Source organism: Falco biarmicus, chromosome 3 (assembly GCF_023638135.1).
Source record: "Falco biarmicus isolate bFalBia1 chromosome 3, bFalBia1.pri, whole genome shotgun sequence".
In the NCBI taxonomy this organism is placed as follows: Eukaryota; Metazoa; Chordata; class Aves; order Falconiformes; family Falconidae; genus Falco; species Falco biarmicus.
In genome coordinates this window covers 112,877,458-112,903,160 of record NC_079290.1, presented here as the reverse complement: position 1 = coordinate 112,903,160, position 25,703 = coordinate 112,877,458, and the positions used below count along the sequence as shown (strand labels likewise).

Below are 25,703 nucleotides of genomic sequence, written 5' to 3'. Positions count from 1 at the left end.
ACTGTAGGTGAAGGAGTGCCGAGGGGCACAAGGGACCTCGGTGATCTGCGTGAAACTGGGCGATGATGAAGAGAGGTTTTGTGCAATTCGTACCTTCTAAGGGATATGACCTTGTCTGAGTAATCGACGTTTGACTGTATTTGACAATACATTGATAAATACATTGATTATTGTCTATGCCTTTTTTCCTTGCGTATTTCCTTCCTAACATCAGACGTGGAACTAGACAGCAAGAATGAATATGAACAATTGTGGAAAAGTTTCATATTGCATTTGTTTTTCTTGGTTTTTATGTAGTTAATCTTCATCTTTCTCCCTCAGCTACTTCTGCATATATGAGCTGTTTGTGCATGTATTTGTATTTTTTTCCTCCATTCCTCCCTGCCATTCCTTTATCCGAAAAAGTTGGTTATTGATCAGTTGAACAGTAAGGAAGCAGCTTTTAAAACTTTAATTCAGTTTCCTAATTCAAAGAGATTTCAATTCAGCTGGGTGGTTTTACTGATAATCTTTTTGGTGTAGCTTTGAGCTTGAGCCCTTCATTTGGATTCATTTGGGAGAAGTGCTATGGGGCCACGTCCCTGGCGTCTGGCCGGTGTGCCTCAGAGCGGTGCTGCAGTTCTGTGGGTTTTTCAGGTAAACAACAGCTGAAAAATTAAGGTGGGAAATAGAAGTGGAGAAAAATTAAGAATTAAAAAACCAAATAAACTATTTGGAGATCCTAATATATACAGCTTCTACTTAGGGCAAATCTAAACAATTTATCTATGCAATAAGCTCCCCTGTTTTGCTTGACAAGGGATTAAGACATTCTAATCGTAGCCTTTTTTTTTTTTTGTGTCTTGATGAAAAAAAAGTATTCCTAACTGCCTTCCACGTTCATGTAGTGACACCTGTCATGGAGGGTGATGCAGTTCCAGACACTGTTTTCCCTCATTTTTGAAGTCTGATTTGATTTGATCTGTTTTTCCTGTTGGAGTAGGTTTCGGGGGCCGTTAACGACAATGGTAACGTGGTGTAGACATTGACTTGACACAAATCTTTTGTTCGCTTTTTCACTTGCTTGGCAGTTCTTTAGGATTATGAGCAGAAATGAAAACTGGTACACTGGATGCGATGCTTAAGTGTCATCACGCAAAGAGGGAATAACATGAATTGCTTATTTTTGCAGGGAGTGGCCACTCTTAAATATGATACTTTTATTTTGTACTGGGCCTATTTCGAGGTGAAGGAGTAAGCTTTGGGAACAGATCCTCTGAGACAGCCTGTGATAATAAATGTTTTCTTTCCTGTTTTCCATTTGGGCCTCAGGTTTCACTTGAACCACTTGTAATTTATGGGTTTTATTTTGTCCATTTGTTTCTCATGTAGAATATTAATGTGATGTGGTCACATACTACATCTAATAAATAGGTTCATAACACTTTCTGAAGTTGGATTTTGAAGTCAGATGCTTCTCTGTCTTACTAGCAACATGAAAAATGGTGTTTTAAATTCTGTATGGTGGAATGTCTGTGGAAGATGAGAGGATGTCTGTACTTCTCAAGGTGCTTCTGTCCGGCAGGCGAGTTGTACGCTTTTATTGCTGCAGGTCTGTTTCAGATTAGCTTGCAGAGTGGTCCTCTTAATATCTTTCAGCTGGATCTTCTTTAGTGTGGGTGTTTTTATTAGTTTCATATGGTGTGAAATTAAGGCAAAGGTCATGTTCATATTGTCCCTTTTATCAGATTAATGCAGTTTGTTTTAGCAAATGCCAAAATAAATGGGGAGGAGTGTTACAGGTTTTGAAATTGCTCAGCGGTAAATGTTAAACGTGTCTTACAGAGCTGTTGGAGGGACAGATGCTGTATTCTCCAGTGCAAACGGTTTTCCAAGGCAGGAAATGCATACATAAAATTTAAACATCAGGGGTACCTTGGTGTTGCCTTAGAGAAGTGGCAGTAAGACTGGGCTGTGCTTAGCTGGTTATCGAGTAAAGCCGCTATGTTTGCAGTTTGGCAGGAGTGAACACCTGCGCTGGCAGGAGGGCCAAAGGGCAACCACAGAGTGCGTGCCCATATGTACGTGCAAGCAAGTTTATTTATTTGTTGTTATTTTATTTCCTTTGTGCAGATTCGTCGAAGGCGGCTTGCTCGGTTGGCTGGTGGACCATCTTCCCAACCCACTACGCCGCTTACGTCGCCACAGAGAGAGACGCCGCCAGGACCACCTGTAGTAGCTCCAGCCCCCGGGCCATCCCATAGTCTAGGCCTAAATGTCCATAGCATGACCCCAGCTACCTCTCCAATTGGTGCATCAGGTAGGCTGGCGTGTCGGTGACAGAGATTATTGTCGTATGTCTGCTGAAAGCTGTCATGCAACTCCTCACCGTTAGGATATGGATGCTCTTATTGGTGTTATTGTTGCTGTTAACTAAAAATAAATTTCAGAAAGAAGCATTTTGAAATGGTGAATTACAGTACTGGCTGTTTTCCTTTCCCAGATAATAAAGTTAGATACAATTGTTTTCCAGGTAGAAGTAAACTACTGACATTTAAAAGGTGTGTTACCAAAGCTTGAAGACATTCGTAATACAGTTTAATATTACAGAAAAGAAAGCCAATCTGTGAAGGAGACAGGGAAAAACGCTTTTCAGTCTTGCGACACAGTTTTTATTGATCGGTTTCTGGGTACATTTTATCAATCAGTCCCAAGTTCATTTTTGACCTTTAATTGCTAGCATTTGGCACAATTGAAAATAGTAGGCTGTGACTACTACTGTGCATTGTCAAGGTAAGAATAAAGTATTTGCTTTCTCCTTTGTATTTGCAAATTTCACTGTTCACAGGAGTGAATGCAAGTAGGGTATGTACAAATGGTGTTTGTTTCAGATGACACAAATAATGCCCCATCTATTCAAATCAGACAAATAGAGAAGGCATGGAAAGTTGGGAGAGTTCCTCTATAGAGAGGCAAAGACAATATTCTTGATATATAATAACACTTTGACCTAAAAAAAAAAGTAATTTTGATTTAAAATTGGCTATCTTGGAAATCAGAACAAATCGGCATATTTTCCAGTTATTGTGATCTTTTGTATGAAAATTTAAATTGTTTTGCTTGTTGTGTTACTAAGCCAAGAGGTTCACAAAACCAATCTCAAAACAAATGTGATGATTGTTTTGAAGAGGTTGTAATTTGATAGAATTTTTTTTTTCAGTGCTCCTTGATAAGCATGCAGAATTCTTCATGTTTACCTGTTTGCTTTCTGAAATTTTATTTTTTCCCTTTTGCAAGTACAGTAATTTACAGGCGTAAATCTTTAATTACAGCGCTGTTTTGAAACACCTACAAGTGACTCCTTCCTGCTTATTTTGTTGCCTTGTATCCAAAGCAGGACAGAGAAAAGCTGTCAAAAACATTTCCTCAGAAAAGCTCATTGCGGCTGGAATTTAATACTCTGTATTGTGCTCATGGTTATAAACAGTGACCCAGAAGCAAACGTGACTTTTTTCTTTTTTTTTTAAGAGAAGTGCAGAGTTCACTTACTGTGTTTGCTCAGTCTGTGGTTATGTGACTGTTTTAATCTGTCTTGCGCCTGACTCCTGCTGAAAGGAGCATTTCTCACTGCCTCTCCCTCTGCTGACCATAGCAACTGTGTGGTGAGTTGGGTCATGGACTTAATCCAGATGAAAACTAACCTAGGAAAAATAAATGGTTGGTTTTCAAATAGATGGGGTCTTGGTCCATCTCACTGCACAGCTGTATCCACAATAATGCCGACAGAGAAGGAGGTGTGGAAGCATGCACCTGTATGTTTGCGTATTGGCAGACCGGTTTATCATGGTTTGAAGTGGTCACATGGCGAAGACCTTAGAGACTTCTGCGTTTAAGAATTCATCTGTCTGCACTGGACAGTACCGAACCATACAAAGGTGGTTGATGACCAGAAGCAGAAGTTATCTGGTCTGTATAGTGTTTGCCATTCATTGCAGCAGTTTAATAATGCGAGTCTCTCACACCAGGGTAAGAGATAGAGTTAAGTTGGGGAATAGATCAGGAAAAAAAACACTCACAATGTTTTCTGCTGTATTTATTTAGCATAAATGAAGACTTGGCTAACACTGTGTGGTTTGCAGGAGTTCATTTGAGCAGTAGCCTAAAATGACTGCAGAGGATTTTAATTCATTTGGACATACAGAGAGCAGTCCCAGCAGAATAATGTCCTTGTAAGCATCCATTTTTATAAGAAGTTGCACGTCATGGTGAGATCAGGCTTACGCACGAATTTAGTGAGAAATACGATCCTTATTTTGTATGTATTTTGAAAATACTTCGAGGAGCCTGAAGAGATTGTATCAGTGACAGCCACACACACTGGGTATGCGGTCTTCATAATTTTTGCACATCTCTATGCTGTTGTCTATCTGTTTGGTTTTTTGTTTGTGGTTTTTTTTTTTTTTTTTTTTAAGGCAAAGTGGAACTTCACGTCAGGTAATTTTTACTGTATACCTGATTCAGCAAAGTACAGATGCAACTAAATCCCGGAAAAGGTGGTAGGTAGGACAGTTTGCTTGAGTTTGCTTACGAGCGCTGCAGTGTAACTGTTACAGTATGTTTTCCTGGCAGTGGGAGTAAGACCCCAAGGAAATGTAGAACAAGGCAGTTCTCCACTCGGGTAAAGCCATGTTTGCTCTGGTCTCTTTATCCACTGCCTTAGCTAGCTTTTTCTTTGGGAAGGGGGAGGAGGAGAGGGAGGACTCAAGGAAGGCTGCCCAGTTGTGGTTGATGAGGTACTGAAGGAAAACCAGGCTGTACCGGGACTGCCTGACCTGACCTCCCGCGTGCTGGGTGCCCTGCTGAAGGCAGCCTTCCCCTGCCATGGGCAGCCTGGTTCTGCTGGGTGTTCTCTCTAGGGAAGCTGCATCACCAAGCAGTTCTGCTTTTGACAATTGCTTTTATTTAACCTGACTGACCTGAGCAGCTTTGCTTTGTTCAGATGCTATACTTAATATTTCTGTATCCTTGGTTTTGTGGAGAAACTGTACTAAGCTTTTGGCCTGTACCTTGTGCAAGGGGTTTCAGTGTCAAAGCTGTACTATACATCACTAAAATTCCAGGACTAGAGGAAATGGCCATTTAGAACTGAAATGGAGTTTTCCTTGACATTTTTCTGCTTCCTGGGTGAAATCTTTTGCAGATACTTAATACTGATACTGAAATATGCTGGAAACCTAATGGGCTGAACGATGGTGTTTGAATGTTGTTTACAAATGAATGATAATACCTAGATACAGCCCTGAAGTTACTAACCAAAGCGTAGAAGCTTTCAACAAAACTCCGTAAAACCTAACATGTAGTAAATATTTTGTGATGTGTGATTTCCAGCGTAATATAAGGAGTTAAATATAAACTGGTTTTGTACCCAGGGAAGTAAAATAGGAGTTTCAGAGCAGTAGAATGACATGACTTTTCTGGCCTCCTATGCCGAGTATCTCGTTGTTTTTCAGCAAGCTGTCTTTTAAATGGTTTTTTCCTGCCTTCTGCAGTTTTGTTCCTGTAAAAATGAATTGTTTCAAGACCTAGGGAAGCTTTGGGAAGGGTGCGCAAAAACAAACAGCTTGTGTCAGAGAGCATAATCCTGATTTGTTCTGTTTTGCTGCCCCCACTGTTAACTTCAGAATGTGTTGCCACCATAAACGTGGGACAAACTTGCACTTGACAGTAGTAACACTGCAGTGCAGCCAGTGCTGGAATTCAAAAATAGGCTGTCATTCAGGTTTTACACTTCTCACCTGAAACCTAATACTGTTTGGGGAATGTCTTAGTAAACTGTAGGCAGAAGAGCTAAAAGGAGTGAAATTCACTGCTGCTTTCTTTTTAAATAGGCAGGTGAATAATACCTTTTTTCTCTCCCTTCAAGAAGTCTGTTTAGTGATATGCAAATACCTGATATTGATAAAACTACAGTTGCAGCTTGCAAGTAATGCTATTTATTATAAACCAGTGTCACTAGGCACAAACTTTAGGAATAGACTACTACACTTAAAAGCCCTCTCTGTTTAGGTGCTTTCAGAACTCATTCAACTTGCTGTGTTACTGGATGGAAGGCTTTTTCTGCATTGTTTGGAATTATGCATATAACTTTTTTCCTATCACACTAGTATCTACTACTTCTCTGAAGAAGTCTTTGTTGCAAAGTGAATCCATCTGTTCATACCCTGATGCTTATCAGCCCTGCTCCAGGGCCGTTACATCAGTCTCCATTTGTTGGTGTTCCACTTGGTGCATGTTGTTAGGACTTCTTGGATGCTTACTTTATCCCTGTGGCGAGGGAAAAGTACAGGTAATATCAGAATAAATTGTGGGAGGTTTTGTGGAAGATGGCACTGCTCACATTAGCTTGTTCTGTATCCTCACCCAAGTTAACGCCATTCTAATGACCCAGTGTGAAGCCCTGTTCTGATGGGACAGGCTTTAGTGGGGCTTTGACAAAGTCTTAAGGTAGTGCACAGAGCAATCTTAAAAGAGGTAATTTTGCTAGTGGTTTTTTTAATGGCAGTGAATCTCTGAGCACTTCATGGATGCAAATTCAGTTCCGTCTTCTGCCTTGTAATGCAGGTAAGCATTCCTGTATTGTTGCTGCAAGGGCAGGTAGAAAATGTGATTATTTGTAGTCAAATGTGGATATTAGTAACGTTTATTTCCTAATGCATTACTGAGAATGCTTAAGAGCTGTCTTGAAAAGCAGTATTTCTTCTCCTTTTCTATCCAAATAATTGTGTAGTGCTCTCTCATCTCTCTAGTAGTAATCTTGGTGGTGCCTTTTCTCTAGGAGTAGCCCACCGAAGCCAGAGCAGCGAAGGAGTGAGTTCACTCAGCAGTTCTCCATCTAACAGCCTTGAAACACAATCTCAGTCTCTCTCTCGATCTCAGAGCATGGATATTGATAGTGTCTCCTGTGAGAAAAGGTAAAAATGCAGCTTGTATAAGCTGGCAAATACTGCACAATGCTAATCATCAAAACAACTTACACAGGAAAATACTCGGCCACTTCTCACTACCAGCTGTGTTAATGCAATAGGGTTTAATGCTTAAAAATGACCCACTTTAGAAAAAGCGTTACAATGGTCTAGTCTAGTTTTAATGGGAATTCCTGACCTAAAGTGATAAAAGACACAAAGCATTGTCTTAGACATTGTGATGAGTGTTTCTGGTGGGGGACAATTCAGCTACTCTGTTTAAAAAAGAAAAGCTTTTGGGATGTGATGGCTGTATAGTTTGTATTGCCTGCTGAAGAAATTTAGAATTGTGTTTCTTGAACTCAATGTAATATGAGAAGCATTTATCAGCTGGTGATTTTAATTGCTGTTTGTACATATGGCTGTTTCTGTTGAGTTGGTTTTCCTCTGCCGCTTCTACTTAAGGTGACATTCTTTCAGTCAGCATCTTACAGAGGACTGGCTGCAGCTTTCTACAAGTTAATGGGCTTCTCTTATTTCCACTTACAGTATGTCCCAGGTAGATGTGGATTCAGGAATTGAAAACATGGAGGTTGATGAGAGCGATCGCAGAGAGAAAAGGAGTCTGACGGATAAGGTTAGTGTTTTGTGTTGGCTGGATGGAGCAGTAATACGAAGCTTTAGCTTACAGTGAGTTCAGTTACGTCTCTACTTTGAATACATGCTTTTGAGAGGATGGAACTAGCTCTCATGTCATCTGCGAACCATTTCTTCACTAATTTCCTCATAAAAATTTGTGGGAAGGAAAAGTTAAAACTTCCAATATCAAAGCTGCGTTTCAGTTGTCTCAAATTGATTTATCAATGATATTTGCAAACTCCGAAGAAAATGTTTTTGTTGTACATCCTACAGCAGTGATGTGTTGATGCCCAGGTGTATTTTCTTAATGCGCAGTAGACCTGAAGAAATATTTCTTAACACACTGAAGATTGTTGCGGCTTATTTGTATTGTATAGCATTTAGACATCTCCTAACAAAGCATTGCTTCAGGTGTTACATATGCTGGCGTAATGCTATGTAATAAGGTTTTCTAAATGATATTATAAGAAAAATAAATAATATTTGGCTTTCAAGGTTTAAACAGGTGGTAGAACCCTTTAAAGTAGAAGAAGCAAGCAAGCAAGTGTAGAGCTCTAACTCACTCCTGAAGTTGTCCTCAGTGTCATTTGATTTTAAGGCTCACGTGAAATACAGCCATAAAGAAATGGGATGACACTGTAGTGGAGAGAAGTTTCTACAGTTCTTGCAGTGCTCATTAGATGTCTTTGTTTATTCCTGCACTGTCAGTAATAAGGTCAGTTGGTAAAAGCCTGGCTTAAAGCCACGTAGCAGTGACCCCGCTGCAGAATCCTTTCCAGCCAATTCCTAGCTGCAGTCGGGCAGCTTGTATTGTGCTACTGTGCAATAAATAGCTTGGAATCAAGGACAGTCTTGAAGCAGAGGGGAGGGGGAGAGCAGTGGAAAGTAAAATAAAGCTTTGCAAACTTGGTTCAGTTCCACTTACTCATTTGGAGATACCAAAATGTTAAGTGGATAGGAGACAGCGTAGTCTTCATTTATGGGCAAATTTTTTTTTTGCCTGGTTATCTGCACTGAAGATGATGTCAATAATAAGCCTTCTTTGCAGAAATGAGCAGAAGTACTTGAAAACAGTAGAATAATACTAGAGTCATTAAGTCAATAAAAATATATGAATGTGCCAAAATTTATGGTTTATTAAATGGTTTGAAGGAAAGCTTTTGAAAAGGGTATAGTGCTGGTAGTTGCTGGAAATCTCTGGTAGATCTAGGCTTACCTGGTGGCTATTATGAGGTCTCAAATTAAAGGAAGAAAGGGAGCTTTTTAGTGGCAACCTTTTTTTTTTTTTTTTTTTTTTCAGTCTGCATTTTGTTCTTCCTCATTGACTTATTTTTTCTAAAGGAAAAAGAGTATTACTATCTCAAGAAGTATGATACATAGCAGTACAGTGTGCAGTTGTATTAGTCAACTGTCAGAATATTTTTTTTTTTTTTTTTTTTTTGTCTTGTAAATCTCTACAACTCTTGCAGGAGAACTCTGGGAGAAAAATCACCTTGAAGCTAAAACTTCCCCATCTTTGAAATTCTCTGCAGCTGAATTGTCTGTTCTGTGTGTTATGTTGTTTTTACAGTATTGGTAGAAGAGCATAGGGCAGGACAGAGTTATGTTGCTGGCTTGTCATGAATGTTACAGAATGTTTTTCAATGCTACCTCTCCTCACATTGCAGGGGTAATTACTTGAGTTTCATTTTTCTGTATTCCACCATGTTTTCAGGTGCGTGCTTAAAGCTGCCTTGGGATTGCAAGAGTGCTCCCCTGCAGCCTTTGCTACCACTGTATAGTATCTATAGTATATGGTAGCATTCTTTTTAGAGAAACTAGTTTTTCAGTTTGAGCACAGTTTACGTGATCTTCCTTTTTTGGAAGAAAGGGGAACAAAGGCAAATTCTTGAGTCTTTTGTCCTGTCCTGACTTCATTCAAGTGAAAGATGTCTTTATCTTGGGCAAAGAAAAGAAAGCAGAAGAGATGTGGGGAAGCTCGCTCCTTCCTGTGCTTTCAATTCTACAAGAAACTCTTAAAATACCTGGGCATAATGAAATCCCCAAATAATTCCTTAAAGCAGAAGTATCTTGGTTAATTTTTTTTTTCTTGGTATACTGTTTTCAAATGTGTTTTGGGAATTTGCTCCCTATGGGATTTGTGTATTTCTGCTACATCTTTTCTGCATCTCTTGTGTTTGTTTGGGGTCTTTCCAAATAGATTTTCACAAATATATCTATAGTCCTTCATAAGTACACAAAATCTGGCATTAAGAGTTAGTTGGAAGCTGTTTAAAGAAGACCTGCATCTGATTGTGTCTTGACTAACGATTGCAAATAAGTTGATTTTTATTTTTTTAACTCCCCCAACCAAGGAACCTCTGTCTGGGTCTGAAGTATCTGAGGAGCAAGCTTTACAGCTGGTCTGTAAGATCTTCAGAGTCTCTTGGAAGGACCGAGACAGAGATGTTATCTTCCTGAATTCACTCTCTGCCCAGTTTAAGCAGAACCCAAAGGAGGGTAGGTATATGAACCGTCACCATTGGTAGAGATTGTTTCGGTTGGGTGGAGTGTTCCCTACTGTCAGCTTTTTCTCCCTTTGCTACAATGCTTTAGTCACCCACTTGAGGTCTTTGCTTGATTTCAGCATCTGCTGTCAGCAGATGTAGCAGGAAATGGAATCCCCAAAAAGGAGCATGGACAGATTGGTTGTAGTTCGCGTTGTAGTCAGTCGTTCTGCTCTTGTTGGTTAGGTTTTCTGTTGTCAAACTAGTGTACTGATATTGCAGTGTTGCTGTATTTACTTTTTTTTTAGAAACCTTTACTGAACTAATGGGTTGTCTTTCATCATAATAGACATTTAGCAGTTAATTCGATAAGCTAAACATTCCTGGTTTTTTATATAACAAATTATATTTCCTATGTCTGCTACAAGATGTAACCAAAATCAAAATTGTTATTTTATGTGTAGGCATGCATGGGGGATGTGGGGGTGCATGCATGGGGTTTTTTTCCCTTTCTTTATGATACAACTTGCCTAACTCGACAGCAGGTGGGAAAACATGAGAGGGACGGACAAGACAACTTTAATAATCAACAATAACAACATTAGGTCATCTATGATCTTTTGTACTTCCCATAAAAGTTATATTTTTGTGCAGCTGTAATTCCAGAACCTAGTTAATATAGACAGTGATAGACATGTCTGTTGGTTTTGCCAAAAGCAGCACTTAAATCACAGCAGTAAATTACTGTCCTTTTTAGTTGAAATCTCAGACCATGTGCAGATGAAGACAGTAGCTGAGGATACTAACTCTCTTATTCTTAACAGTGTTTTCAGATTTTAAGGACTTGATTGGGCAGATTTTGATGGAAGTGCTGATGATGTCCACCCAGTCAAGGGATGAAAACCCCTTTGCTAGCCTGACGGCTACATCGCAACCGATTGCTGCCGCTGCCCGGTCTCCTGACAGAAGCCTGATGTTAAACATGGGCTCTAACCCTGGGAACAGCCCTGTGTTCTGTAACGTGGGCTCCTTTGGTTCCAGTTCGTTATCCAGGTGACTTCTGATTATAACTGAATACTGATTTCACTTGAATATTCTTTGTAGACTAGAAGAGAGAGGGGTGTAGAAATGTCCCAAGAACAGTAAATAGAATAGATTTTTGAAGATCTTCACTCTTTTTTCATGTGAAGGACCCTCCATGTCACCATTTTTTATTACTTTGCCATGGTTGTAAGTGTATTTGATAGGTTAAAGCCATGTAGCTGGTTCCTTCTGAGAAGTATCCCTAAATTGTGTCAGTGAAGGCTATGGCTCTTTAAAAGTGTGTAGACTGTGACATAGTTTTATTAAACAACAGTAAAAAGGAGTAATGTGTGTGAGCTGCAGAATTATTGCTGAAGAGTCATCAGAAGGGCAAGGGCTTCTCTTGCTCATTTTTTCTTTTTCACCCTTTTTCTGCATATCCTAAATTGTTGCTTTTTTTTTTTTCTTTTTTCCCCTGTAACTGGTTTAGTCTCTATGGGACTAGTCCAGCTCCTACTACCAATTTCACAAGCTATGTACCAATGACTGGTTCATCTCTTACCCCACCAGCCAGTTCAGTTGCCACTGCATCTGTGCCTTCCATTACTGTCAGCTCTCACCTCACAGCAACAAGCCCTTCTTGGATGCAGTCTGCTTCTCCGAGGTACCGGCCATACACCGTTGCCCATTCTGGAGGCTTTTCAGCTTCTTCCATCCCACGTTCCTTGAATATTTCCATCCCATCTAGTTCACCAAGTCCTCCAGCCATGGCTGCTAGCCCTCCAGCCATGCCAGTCATCACATCCAGACAGAGACCCACAGCAGTGGGTCCACCTTTGTTTACTGCTTCACCCAGTACCTTGCGCAGGCGTTCTTCTTTACTGAACAGGATTCCTTCTAGGTATTTCACAAGAGCAAAAGAGTGTGTTTAATGTGTGCTGTGCAGGGTGTGGCATAATCGTGCAATTTGAAAGAACTTATGTTTGTGCTGAGCTTACCCTACTTACCCTGAGTTGATTTCTGTGTTTTGGTTTGTGCTAATACATTGACTTGCTAACAAGCTGCCTTTGCCAAAATGTTAAACCTGCTTCTGTGAGCATTTGAGATGTAATGTAATTACTTTAAAGGTAGCAATATTGTTTGAATTTCCTCCTCTTATATCTGTTCCAGTGAAACTATTAGCTTTCTGTTCAGTTGCTGCTGCTGGGTGGTAAACCAAACAGACCTCCTGCTTTGAAATCAGTTTTCTGAGTAGGACTTCAGTTAATTTGTTGAGAGCTGCTACTTGCTGGACTGTGTTAGCTTTGATTCCCTAGTGCGTAGATTTAAATTACAGATTAGCCTATTTCACCGTGCCATGCCAAGTACTACTGCATTATCTTCGTTGGCTGCTCCTGGAATCCCTAGTCCCTGCAGGAGGGAGAAACGAGCGTGCAAGGTTTTGAGACCATTACTTGGAAGTTCAGTAGCTTGGAATTGTAATACCTACTATTTGGTCATGTCTAATAATTCCCACTTTAGCTGTAATTTTTGTTAGGTTTATCAAAAATTCTTTTAAAATTTTCAGTTTGTGAACTTGCGGTGTTTTGATGCGTGACTAACTTGTAGTAGTGTAGCAGAGCATGTTAGTATAGTCTTGGTTTTACTAACATGGAATTATCAGTTGTCTGCATGTTTAGAGAAGATGATTTTTGGCAGACTTGAAAAGCTACCATTCTCTTTTTCTTTTGCCTTAAAAAAATCTGATGGCCTTTTTCATTTTTGTTGTGGTAGTATATACGACAACCCTTTCTCCCTCCTTCTTCTTGCCGTTTCTGATGTGTCTGAGGACAGTAGTGATGAAGAAAATGAAGATGATGATTTTTCTTGTGTCCAGTTTGGGTCCAGGTATTGGAGAAAGAGAACGTAACCTGCATGTTTGGTTGCTTAGGAACTAACAGTCTGTGTAGTGTCAAGTGTTCTTCAGAGTAACTTGGGAAATTACTAAAGCCAAGGACATAACTTGGATGGGGTTTTAAGATGGCATATAAACACGTATAATGAATGCTAGTTGGCTCTTTTTTGAAGAGATGACTAAGATAAAGTAAATGTTAATCATACTGCCTTTTAGGTTTAATGAGCATAGTTTCTGAAATGGTGTTTCAGTGGAACTCATCATTGACTGTGTGAGTAGAAGGACTATTATTCACCCATGATTATAATTATAAACCCAGTATTACATCATGTGCATGTTTTCCTATCAAAAACTGGAAAATGAGGACAAAGGTTGTAGAAAAAGATGTGGCAAATAGCCAGCTCATGCAAACAGTATGATTCTGTTGAAGATTCATTGCTGCTTGGCAGCTGAGGCCATCTAGCCTGTAAAGAGACCTGAAAGTTTAAACTTTTCCTTTGACATCGTAAGTAGTAGAGGCTGATGTAGTTGGAAGAGCCAAGAATGGAGGGGAAAGAGCAGAATATTTTACTGTAAAACGGAGACTTACAAATCTTACAGCAAAGCCCTTTCATTTGTGTGACATTAAGATATATGAAAACAAAATGAGACTTTATATGGGTGAGTTCTGTTTTGAAACTAGCTGGATAGCTGTGCAGAACCCCCCGTACAACATTGGATATGCCAAGGGGGGAAAAAAGCATTTGGAAATGTAAACGCAGGGTAGGATCTTCTCTAGTTTTACATTCCATTGCGGAGTGATGCTGTAATGTCTTGGCTGATACAGAAATGTTTTCCCAAAGAAATGCCTTGTTCTTTTGTATTAACCCAAATTGGAGAAAGGAATAAATGGCTTTTATAGAAAACATGTATTATAGGAAGGCTTTTGTGAAAAACTGTACTTCTGTAGTCTTGCTAGTATCTTGAACACTTTCTGTGAGCGTTCAGTCCCCTGGCTATGATTGATGGTAGTTCTGAGTAAGACTGTGTGTATGTTGAACAACTGGGAGGAAAAGAGTTCCTTCAAGAATTTCAGTCCTCTTTGAAGCATTTTAGTTAAAGCAAAAGTTGGGGAAATCTAACTGCTCAAGCCTTCTAAAACTGAGCTAGTTCAAGAATTCAGGAAGTATCTTGTGATGTCAGGGAATGCCCAGAAAGACTTGGTGTGAGGTGGTCTTTCTCCCTCTAACTTTCCCATCTGTGATTGTTCCAGTGGTACATTGGGATGCTATGGCTAAAATCAGACTGTTGACTAGAAGACCTTTCAAGTAGCATCTCCCCTTTTCCCTTCCAGTCTAATTTCAGGAGAGTGAAGTTGGTAACATAGGTTTAGGGGTTTTTGTGTACATGAAGTTTAGGATTATTTTTGCCCACTGTTTCATTTTTATCCTGTTGGCATTTTAATCCAAATGTTAGATTGAGTTGGTAAGGATTTCTGAGCCTGCTGTGCTTCTGGAGTCTTAGTTCATGTCCTGGCATTCTACAGACAGCAGTAAGATGTTTGTTAAATTATAAACACAGTGACTGTATATTTATGCAACAACTTGCATTCTGAAAATAACAAGGCATTCAATATGTATATGAAGGATGTATGAGCTTTGCATTAGAATGATTTCAGTTAGTGCTGCAGTGAAATCATTAACAGAATGACTAAGTATAGAAGTAGTCGGATTTTTTTAACATAAATTAGGGTTCTTAAAAGGGTAACTTTTAAGCTGAATATGAGAAGTCAAGAAATTTAAAAGACTACAGAAAAGAATGTGTGTGATTTCATGGTTATTGAGTATTGTTTTAATAGAGCTGTTTTACATGGGTTATTTTTAATTGAATAACTGAAAAAAAAACCTCTGCAAAAAGGAATTGCTGCTATTAGAAGTTATGTTTCTTAACGTGCTGAGCTACCAGATGCTTAGCAGTAATAACCTTTCCCTGATCTATTGGTTGGACTATAAAGCTTGCATAATAGTGCAGCTCTATTATTAAAATGTAAATTATCTTATAGTTTAAAGGAAATTCCAGTTTTGACACAGTTTATAGTTGTAAATGTGTTTTCAAAAAAGCTGCATTTAAGGAAACAAATACTCTTTCTTTTCCAGTTTAAGATCTGGGGCTTAAACTGGTCTTCATTTAAATCCACCCTGACTGTACACAGACTTTGAGGAATAGCAGCAGACCATCCACGTAATTGCTACTTTTTAAATTCCATTTACATAAAGTGAATATGTCTTGTCTTAATTCCTTTCTGTAAAATGAGGATTTTGTTTTTAATTAGCTGTTAGAGAAGAATTCTGTTGAGATAACAAGTCTGAGATTGAGAGTTGTGGGGTCTGTTCTCACTTTTGTATTAAATTTCTCTCTTGTCTCAAGCATGGTTTGGTTTTGTGGATTTAGTTTTTGTGTTTACAATAGCAGTGTTCTCCCTCACCTCCACCCTGAGGCTGTGCTACTTAATGAAATGGCATATTTTACTGTAAGGGAATTGAAATGAGCCGAGTTGAAGTTAAATGATCTTTAATGTGGAAATTTTAAAAGCAGCAGTTGCTTTGATGTATTGCCTCCTGTTTTGTTTATTCTGCTTCCTTAGAACATATAAAGTTGTTGTCTGTAGCCTTGTCTGTCAGCTAAGGTCTCTTCCCTGCAGCGAGGGCATCTTGCCCTCCATGGGTTGGCTAGCCGTAACGCCGCTGGTGAAGGATCTGCTGTTGCCGATGCTGTGTGCCGAGACTGTGGCATGGAAGTGGTGTGATGCTGTGAGCATCTGAACAGTTTTGATATTGGGTACAACTTAAAGGCTGTTCATTTACAGTGTGGCCATGTGAGAACAAGATTTCTGGATTCCCATTAGTCGTGCACCTCATTGCTGTCTTTCAGATACTTACTCCTTTAATAAGATAACTGATTCTACAGTCATGTTACAGTACAGCTGAACTTCCAGAGTTGGTCAAACTGTTAAATGGAGAGCTCTCCATAGATCACAAAATGTTCTTAACTATTGAGCCGTGTGTGATGGGATGGAGTCTTCAGAAAACTGGCAGAGGAAGTCAAGAGCTCATGAATTGTTTGATTGTGCACAAGTGAAGAACTGCTCCTAATGCTTTGTTTCTTCTTCTTGTGTGTTTTAAAGTATGGGAGGCTCTGGCAGCTCAAGTGTTTCAGATTCCTGCAGTGACCACTTCACCATTGAAAATTGTAAGGAGACAGAGATGCTGAACTACCTCATTGAGTGTTTTGACAGAGTTGGGATAGAGGAGAGAAAAGCACCAAAGGTATACTTCCGTTGAGTAGTTATCAGTGCTGTCACAGACACTCCTTTTACTATTTAGTGGGGAAAGTTGGTGAAAATTGATAGTTGTTTCTTGATGGCTTCGTTGTAGAAATAGATGTATAGAGTTTATAAGGTCCATTTGACTGTTATTAATTCATATTTGAATCACATCTGTTTTGCATCTCTAAGCACTGTTAGAAACTGTCCTTCCCCTTTTGGTTTACTGCATTTTACCCAAGTTCATTCCATGTAAAACATACTTTTGTGAAACCAGCTCCCTATCAGCATTCTATATTGTGCTTTAATCTCTTGTCTCTGGGGAAAAACCAAATAATCAACATTATTTATATATAATCTGAAAGGTTTTTAGCTGGAGTAGTACTACTCTTAGTTTGCACATTATACTCACACTGCATGAATAAAGAATACTATCATATTTCCTGTCTGTTCTGTCTCTGAACACTTCCAGTTTGTATTAAAATAAAGTTATTTTTATCAGATGTGTAGCCAGCCAACAGTTAGCCAGTTACTGAGCAACATCCGATCACAATGCATTTCACATGCTGCTTTGGTGCTACAGGGATCCTTAACACAACCAAGGTAAATAAAGCTGATGTTTATCACGAAAGTTAGACTGCTCTGGGATTTTTTTGTTGGAGCAGGATAAATTTACGTGCCAGAAGTAGTTTATTGCTTTACCATGGGAGGCTGTTTTTCCCACTGATATGTTGGTGGAGAGCAATTTGTGTTTTCTGATTGTGTTTGAGTAAAATCATCCAGGTTAATTTGAACAGATTAAGTGGAGGATTTGAGTTAACCAAGCTGTTTTTTGCCTTACCTCAAGCAAAAACTGTTCTACTTGCAGATTGTTGGGGCACTGCTCCTGTGAAAGTCAGTAATGAGTAGAGCTGCATCTGAGAAACAGTCTTATCAAAACAGTAGCAAAACCTGCTGAAGTGCCATAGCACTTGTTTACTTCAGAGAGGTTACCATAACAGATTTGGTAACGTAAATCTGTGTGTAGACATTCTAGCTACGTCACAACTCTCAGATTTCAAGTGCGGTTAACTAGCAGCCTGTTTAGTTGGAATGGTAATTTTTTAAAAAAATATGTGATTTATTAAAATCTGCATAATTTTATATTTGTGTTTCCAAATGATACTTCTGTAATCTTCAAAGGTGCACCAGTTTTCCACTATGCTTTGAGATTTGTTTTGTCTTTACATGAATCAATGTTGACATCAGAGTAAGTTTTATATATATAATAAGGGAAAAGATACTTTTAAAAAGATCTGAGGGAGCAGTTAAAAGTAATTACTGTATTAATTCAGAAAAGACTAATGTTATGCTCTGCTCTTAATCTGGAAAAACAAACATAAAAAAATGTTGTTCCTTCACTAGCTGAGTTTAACAAAGGGTTTTTTTTATTGGAGAGGAGTAGAGGGGAGAACCAAATACTACACAGAAGCTGTTATTTTTTTCCAGCCTCATTAAACTAAGGTGTGATGTTGGCAGCACAGTCTGTTTCAGAATAACCTTTCCACAAGTAACTTGAGAAGACAAGGTTAGTTACTTCTGAAAGGAGTAGGTGTGTCTACATATTGATAATGTGCTTTCTTGGCACATCCTTAAATGTGATTACTGTGACACTTCTGCAAATACTATGCAAATAATCAGTAGTTTTGGATTTTTATGTTTTTTTAAAATACAAATAAAGGTCATTGCAGCAGCAGTCTTTGCTGGTACCATATATGCTGTGTAGGAACCTCCCATTTGGCTTCATCCAGGAATTGGTGAGAACAACTTACCAGGATGAGGAGGTGTTCAAACAGGTAAGGTATAGGTAAAAAAATAAATGTTATATTGTACAATTCTGCTACTTGCAATATACAGGAGGGTGGATTTCGAGAGGTTTATTCTGCATGTCACGGTTCTGTATCTGTTACTTCAGGGGCTAGCAACGTGTTAAACAGTTGGAGTTTGTTCTTTTTAAATTCATTTAGCATTTTGTGAAAAAGACCAATTTTCATTGTTTGCTGGTTCTAATTACTAAAAGTGCCTCTGTTAACAAGCAGCATACATTTACGTAATGTTGAAGTGAACTGCACAGAACATGCAGGCATGTATTATGGGATTGATCTTGGGTTTTCATCCTTCTGTGCTTCTCTATGAAATAACCTAAAAATGTGTGTGTAATACAGCAATCCTCTATAATCATACTCAGAAAGATTTATTGGTTTTGCTGTCTTTATACTTTATACTTCTTTGCAATTTTTAATAGTTTGCATCTGAAGTGCTAAGAGCATTTTACAAATCCTAGTCCATTAAGTCTTCATATTTTACAGAGGAGATGACTGATAAACATTAGATGGTTTATTCTGTGTGTCAGAGTAGTTCACTGAGGTGATAAAAAATTGGAACTGATGGTAGTGATTAAGACACAAAGCTACCAAACTGCTTCTAGCCTGTATAAAGTTAAAGCAGATCAGTAAGGTTGTGATTATCTCTAATTAGCACTCCTGCAGTATTATGTGACTTAGCTGTGAAGGGGCCTTCAGAATGACATTTGAGCCTTCCAATTTTAAAAAACCTGACATTGGTTAATTTTTTTGTAGTGCAAGTATCTTTTAATAATTTGTATTTCTGTCTGGACACCTTTTAGTAGAGGTTCATGCAACTGAAAGTACATTTAAGACTGTGAAAAAGTGGTTATAGGAAGTGTTAAACGTTACCTGCCCTGGAGGAGAGAACTATTCCTCTAGCTGAAGCAGACAACAACCTCATTATAGTCTTTTCGTATAATATAATTCAGTAATATTTTTGTCTCTTCATAGAAGCAATGCAATATACTTAAAATTCAGTGGGACCTCCTGTTGTAAAATTTCTGTAAGAGTTTATTTCGTGAGGGTATAGTTGTCAGATGTGTGTGATTGGAACTGGCTGATCAGGTGTAATTACTTTTGATTAATAAGTTCCTGTCATGTCACTTCCTCTTTTGTAACAGTTCTTGACTGCTGCTTATTATCTTTACTCTTACCACAGTTCAACTTAACAGCACAAAACCAACTTGCTGACATGAGATGCAAACTTAAAGCTATATTATTACGCCAACTGTGTAGGCAAATACATGATTACCCATTTGGGCAACCAAGTTGTTGGAGTTCTCTACAGAACTTGTGCTCTTGTTGGTGTATATGATACATGTGCTTGCACACATGCATACAGTATCTGCAGCGATGCTGTACGTAATGTGTGTGTGCTTCCACGTGCAGACAACCTGACGGAACACCACCTGGTATTTGTCAGCATGCTGACCTTACGATTTGTCAGCCCCAGCTTGTATCCGTTAGCTTTGGGTCCAAATCTAGATACCCATGTCTCTGGGGCTTTTTGGTTTGCAAAGTAACTGTCTGGAAACAAGTTAGAACACGATTAGGAAAAATACATACAAGTGCTTGGAAAGAAGTTCTTAAGTCATTATGCCCAGGCATCAAGTCAATACGTCACTCACTCTGTATCAAACAAGTTGGGTTTAAGCCTTTAGACCTAACTGATATAAATTTAAATAAAAGGTCTTAATTTTTCTTCTGCGTAACTCGCAGTATTTGAAGAATGAACAGGCACTTCACGCTGTGTACAGCAATAGTGTCGTTTGATTGCTTCCTATTTTTGAACAAAGTAATCTACCTTTGTTTTTTACAGATCTTTATTCCCATCTTACAAGGCTTGGCTGTAGCTTCCAAAGAGTGCTCCCTTGATAGTGACAATTTTAAATACCCCCTTATGGTAAGGACTGTTCATTTCTAGAAGCATTTATTTATGATTAATGATAACTTATGCATATTCTATACAAGATAAAATGTTCTTCAGTGTTTTGGGGATTTCTTTGATTAGTGGATTACTATAAAACTCTATGTTGGAAGCTTAATGTGAAGTGTGAGATGTGTAAAAGACCATTAAATAATATCTAAAGTGTAATGTACAGCATCTGTATAGTGGGATATCCAAATGTTTATATATATATTACTTTTCATAAGATTAATCAAATGGATTTCATGATGCATACTAGCTACAACGCTGTGGATGGTTAAAAAATCCTGCTGAGCTGCTCCCAGTTTAAGTCTGGGAGATAAGGTCCGATATCCATGCCAGTGTTTAGACTCACTTCTGTATGTGGGAAACTAAAATCTATTTTAAACCCAAAATGATTTGAGTTGGTGAGTATTTACTGTAGAAAAACGTTGTAAAGTTCCCTGGCTGAAACGTTGAGAGTTTTATTTTTAGTTGTTTGTGGGGGTTTTTAGAGCGTACTTTAGTCCTAGACCTGCATCCCTCCTCTTGCTTTTATTGACAAAACAAAAAAAGTCTTCTGAAAAGCATGCTTGGCCACAAAAGACCAAGCTAAATTCTCAGCTAAATTGAGCACTGTCAGCTGACACCTTCAAATTTTATGGTCTTCGGCGTATGACGCCCAAAAAGGCTGTTACATTTCAAGTTTAATTTGTACCTCAGGAAATTAGGTGGACTGGGGTGCTACAAATCAAATTGACTAAGTTACTCTGGTACTTTTGCAAAAATAACAATTTTTGCTGGTTCTGTGTTTTCCTCCTCTTCTGTTACTCCCTCCAATGTAAATTGCGAACTGTTACAAATTTGACTGTTGCCTACAAGTAACAGCTTCTTGAAAATTATACCCCATTTTGAACGTCTTGTAGTTGGCACAATGTGCAACAAAAGGCTGGAATAGTAGTTAGTAGCTATATAGTATAATTGAAGAATGAAAACATTATACAGGAGAAGTGGGATATGTGACAGCCTGCAGTATTACTGTGTTTTCAGAATCATATATTATAACTGCTTTCTTTTTTCTATGCTGCAGTTGAAAGTGTGTTAGAGATCTTGGATAGGATTCTTTGTTTCTGGCTTCTGTGTTCATCTGACATTTTTCCACTCTGATTCAAAAGACAAAGGCCTTGGTGTATGTATAGAACAATTGCTCTATTTATTATTGTTACTGACTTTCATGTGGCAGTTCAGGAGTCCAGCAAAGGCATTGTTATGTTCTGAACAAACAATTTGCACAGCTAATTTGTGAAATAAGTGCAATAATTTGCTATCCTGTGAGACATGTTAACTTTTTTGAGACAACTTGGAACAGATGTAAAATCTAAAATTGGAGCAGGGTGCACTCTAGCTCTGTTTGGACGTCCTCACCATTGTAGAAGGTGGAAGTTTTTCCACTGATTAAGGGAAAAAGGTTTGCCTCTTTCAGCTGTTCACCTTAAGCTTGTTATTTGCAGGCAGGTTACTTAAGAATTACCCACAAAATTAATTGTTCTTGGGGTTTCTTTATAGGCACTATGTGAACTTTGTGAAATCAAGTTTGGGAAAACACACCCTATGTGCAGTTTGGTAAGTGTATGCAGTCTGACACACACACACACATACACACACACCCCCCAAGTTAAAAGACCCATGTAACTTTGGTTTCTTATGATCCACTTTTAGAGTTCTGAAGAACAGTATCAACAGGGGTTACTGTAGTATCTCATGCTAAACAGTAAACCGGTAAAGGGAGTCCTCCCTGAGGATTCAGGAGAACTGGGACAAACGAGACTTGCTTAGATTGCTGAAATATCGATGAGATGTTTCCATTTAGTTGTGAGCATGACAGAATGTTGAAGAATTGAGGGTGTATGGCAAACACTGAAAGGTGACGGTGCAGAGGAAGTAGTATGGCTGCTGTGGCAGCTTTAACTAACTTGCTATTTCTCCTGTTTTCTAGGTTGTCTCTTTGCCCTTGTGGTTGCCTAAATCTTTAAGCACAGGTGCAGGAAGAGAGCTGCAAAGACTTTCCTATCTAGGAGCCTTCTTCAGTCTCTCTGTCTTTGCTGAAGATGACGTAAGTGTTAAAGAAGGATGTTGATAGTTGCATGGTGGGGTCTTTTTGTTTGGGTTTTTTCCCCTTCCCCAATATGTTCAATACATTTGCCAATATTCATTCTAATTTCAGAACAAAGTAGTTGAAAAGTACTTCTCAGGACCTGCCATTACTCTTGAAAACACCCGGGTTGTTAGCCAGTCTTTGCAACATTACCTGGAATTAGCAAGGGTAAGTTTTCTCATATTTGGAGAAAATAAAAGCAAAATATTGTGGGGTTTTTGGTCTTGGCATAGATGAAGAATATAATCTAAAAAAAATAGCTTGTGTTAAACAACAGATCTATTAGGATATGGCTGAAGGGAATTAGCAAAAAAAAAAAATAGTGCTACAAATATTTCTCTTAAGGCTGTAAGCCAATTCAGAAAATATCAAAACAGTTAGTCATGGGTTATAGTTTATGTTAAAGGATGATTAAAAAAATATTTGTTGGATTAGTAGTGTGTGTGTTTGGCTGATCTTCTGAATACATCTTTTCTGTAACTAATGTCGTAACTATTATATGCATTTAAAATTTGCAACAAGACCATAACAGAAGTTGTAGTTAGTTTTGTGGAATTTGTAGAACATAAAAAATACGGAGCAACAGAAAGCAGGAATGTGATGTTGAGAAGTATATGCAACCTGACAGAATGTTTCCTTGAAATTCCAGCAAGAGCTGTTCAAGATTCTACATAGTATTTTACTGAATGGTGAAACTCGAGAAGCCGCTCTCAATTACATGGCAGCTGTTGTCAACGCCAACATGAAAAAGGCACAAATGCAGGTAAATAAAGGGGAAGGGGAATGCTCTTCCTGTCATGCATGGATCTAGTCAGTGCACAAATCGCACTAGATGGCTTGTGCAACGTGACTCTTCAATGGAGGACAACAGAATTTTAAATGCCTGCTACATCAGGCAAAAAGCCCGGTCATCAGTTATTACGTCTTTGAATATTTTTCCCATTTCAGAAATTGTTTTACCTATTTGATCTATTCATGTTTTTTCTTCTCTTAGTACTGACATGTCAGTTCATTAACAGCCATTCTTGCCCCACCCCCCCCTCAAATCTATGGGAGCTTCATTCCAATCATCTAGGTTTAAAAAAACTTATTTCCCAGCTGCTAAGTTGCTAGACTTTGTGTGGCTTCTGTAAAAGGCGTAATGCAGATAGAAACTGACACAGTTCCAGTGAGACAACAGGGATGTTGTTTTGCCATTGTTTAATTTATGCATTGCACTCGCTTCCTGTGACAAAAATCAGTGTGTGAATCCTGAACAACTGAAGTTTGCATTATTGTTGTCTTTAAGTCCTCTTTTCAAAAGGAAACATTTGGAACTGTTACTAGGAATACTTGTGTGAAATTCCAGAGAAGAAGAAATAGAAACTTTACATTTAAGATAAAAATTATGAATTGAAGCTCAGCAACTATTTGAAACTTTTCTGTTGCTGTCTGTCTCTGTGGCAAATCATTCTTGAAAGAGGCCCTTTCAAATCGTTTTAATTTCTTAGGTCATCTTCTTCTGTTTGTATTTTTGTTTAATGTTCTTGAGAATGACTGCTTGAACCACAGAGAAAGGTAAAAAAAAGTGATCTTCCTGTTATCACAAAGGTCTCCTTACACATCCGCATTCTTCATGATTTCTCCCTTTTCTTGAACTTGCATAATTTTGTTAAATACTGTTGAAACAGCAAAAAATACCCTTGTACTTACACGCTTATGTCTCCAACTGTTGACTTTCTTACCCCACAGACAGATGATCGTTTGGTATCTACAGATGGCTTTATGCTCAACTTCCTATGGGTACTACAGCAACTAAGTACGAAGATAAAGCTGGAAACTGTTGATCCCATGTACATATTTCATCCCAGGTGTCGTATTGACCTCCCAACAGATGAGACCAGAGTGAAAGCAACAATGGAGGATGTTACAGCCTGGATTGCTGAACTTTGTGAGTATTCTGATTGAGCTATGTTGCGCATTTACTATACCTTCCCTTTTTGATACTGGAGGTACGTGGAAGTAAGTGATTCCAGCAAATAATTCTTCTGTTCCTGAATGCTTTTTTTTTTTTGATGCTGTTTCTCTTGTTTTAAAGACAGTTAAGTTCAAGGTCTTGCCCCTAGCTAAGGCAGTTCATTTTCTAATTTATTCACATATACTTCTTCTCTTGGTTTGTTTTCTAGGCAGGGATCCGTCTCCATTTTCTGAGCCGAAATTCCCAACAGAATGTTTCTTCTTAACCCTGCATGCCCATCATCTCTCAATCCTGCCAAGCTGCCGTCGGTACATACGTAGACTGCGGGCCATCAGGGAGCTCAACAGGTTAGAAGTTGTTAATTATCTAGTACATCTGATAGTCCTAGCATCCTGGCAATGTGCTCTTCTCACCATGATGGCAAGTCCTATCAACTTAATGACATTAGAATAATAACTTGGGTGGAACTGTTCCCGAGTATAGACTATCTTAACTATTTCTCAAACTGCTGCTTTTGGCCCTTATGGATTTTTCCTTGTGTTGAGGGACTGTGGCTAGAACCAGGGATTCTGATAATAGTGGGATGGAGGATATTGGTTGTGCAAAGGCGGCTCAAAGTGGTGAGGAGTCCATTTTATTTAAAAGATAATTCAACTGTCTTCAGAGCATTTTAGGATTCATGACATTACTTAACGCTGTTTATGTTAACTTCATCTGTGGTGTGGTTGATGGTGTGTGGACATCAGTGCCTTAGGCTCTCCTGATAATCATGTCATTGTAGATGACTTGTGATTTCAGAAACAAGGCCTTGCTAGTTGTGCCTGAGCTGTTTTGTATGTCCGAGAAGATACTTACCTTTTCCCCCTTGGCTTCTGAGGTGGGATAACTTGTACTCTAGGGGCAGGGGGAGGGAAGCCTTCAGCAGTAAACTCTTAATATTGTTGATGTACATGTAATTCAGCACGTGGTTTACCATTTAAAAAATTACTTTAAAAAGTTAAGTTGTTGACATGACAACACTGCTCTTTTCCATTTCTCTTTGCATAAATTCAAATAGACTTTTATAGTTGCTAAACCTCGAAGAATACTCTGTTAAAATTAGAACAGATTATTGTATCATCACTATTTTCCATTGTTTATAATTGCACTCATTGCATTGGCAGTAATTCATGAGCCCATTACACGATTTTTGGATTGCATTCGTTGTGATTTCATCTTTAACTTTTTAAAGCACATGCAGGCCAAGAACCTGGGAAGCTCCAGAGAGCGGAGCAGGAAGAGTCAGTATATTTCAAAGAGAGAAATATTTTCATATAAACAGCCTGTGGATTACTTGTAAATAAGCCATACCTTTGGCTTGGAAAAGGAATTGCTTCTCTTTCCTTATTTAGAATTGTCACAAAGGAGTTGCTTATGCAGCAATCCTGATCTAATGGTACTGAGTGAAGAGTTCTTGGCTTTTACTGAGATCAATAGCAGTTTAGTGTTCAGCATTTTCCATGAATTGCCTGGTTG

The 25,703-nt window shown here is 38.6% G+C and overlaps 1 protein-coding gene across 4 annotated transcripts in view; it reads left to right on the top strand.

Annotated features, from left to right (window-relative positions):
* The window catches only part of UBE4B (ubiquitination factor E4B), a 40,629-nt gene that overhangs the window by 3,605 nt on the left and 11,321 nt on the right, over window positions 1-25,703 (top strand). The window contains exons 2-17 of one of the 4 annotated variants that reach the window (XM_056333131.1): window positions 2,113-2,299; window positions 6,815-6,950; window positions 7,491-7,578; window positions 9,935-10,079; window positions 10,891-11,119; window positions 11,580-11,990; window positions 16,147-16,288; window positions 16,787-16,887; window positions 18,005-18,119; window positions 19,990-20,073; window positions 21,643-21,699; window positions 22,073-22,189; window positions 22,301-22,399; window positions 22,881-22,994; window positions 23,963-24,161; window positions 24,397-24,535. In XM_056333131.1, coding sequence (XP_056189106.1) covers window positions 2,113-2,299; window positions 6,815-6,950; window positions 7,491-7,578; window positions 9,935-10,079; window positions 10,891-11,119; window positions 11,580-11,990; window positions 16,147-16,288; window positions 16,787-16,887; window positions 18,005-18,119; window positions 19,990-20,073; window positions 21,643-21,699; window positions 22,073-22,189; window positions 22,301-22,399; window positions 22,881-22,994; window positions 23,963-24,161; window positions 24,397-24,535 — 2,363 coding nt within the window. Of the gene's footprint in view, window positions 1-2,112; window positions 2,300-2,512; window positions 2,773-2,811; window positions 6,601-6,814; window positions 6,951-7,490; window positions 7,579-9,934; window positions 10,080-10,890; window positions 11,120-11,579; window positions 11,991-16,146; window positions 16,289-16,786; window positions 16,888-18,004; window positions 18,120-19,989; window positions 20,074-21,642; window positions 21,700-22,072; window positions 22,190-22,300; window positions 22,400-22,880; window positions 22,995-23,962; window positions 24,162-24,396; window positions 24,536-25,703 lie in introns of those variants that run through there. The other 3 variants (XM_056333133.1, XM_056333132.1, XM_056333134.1) reach the window with 3 other exon arrangements.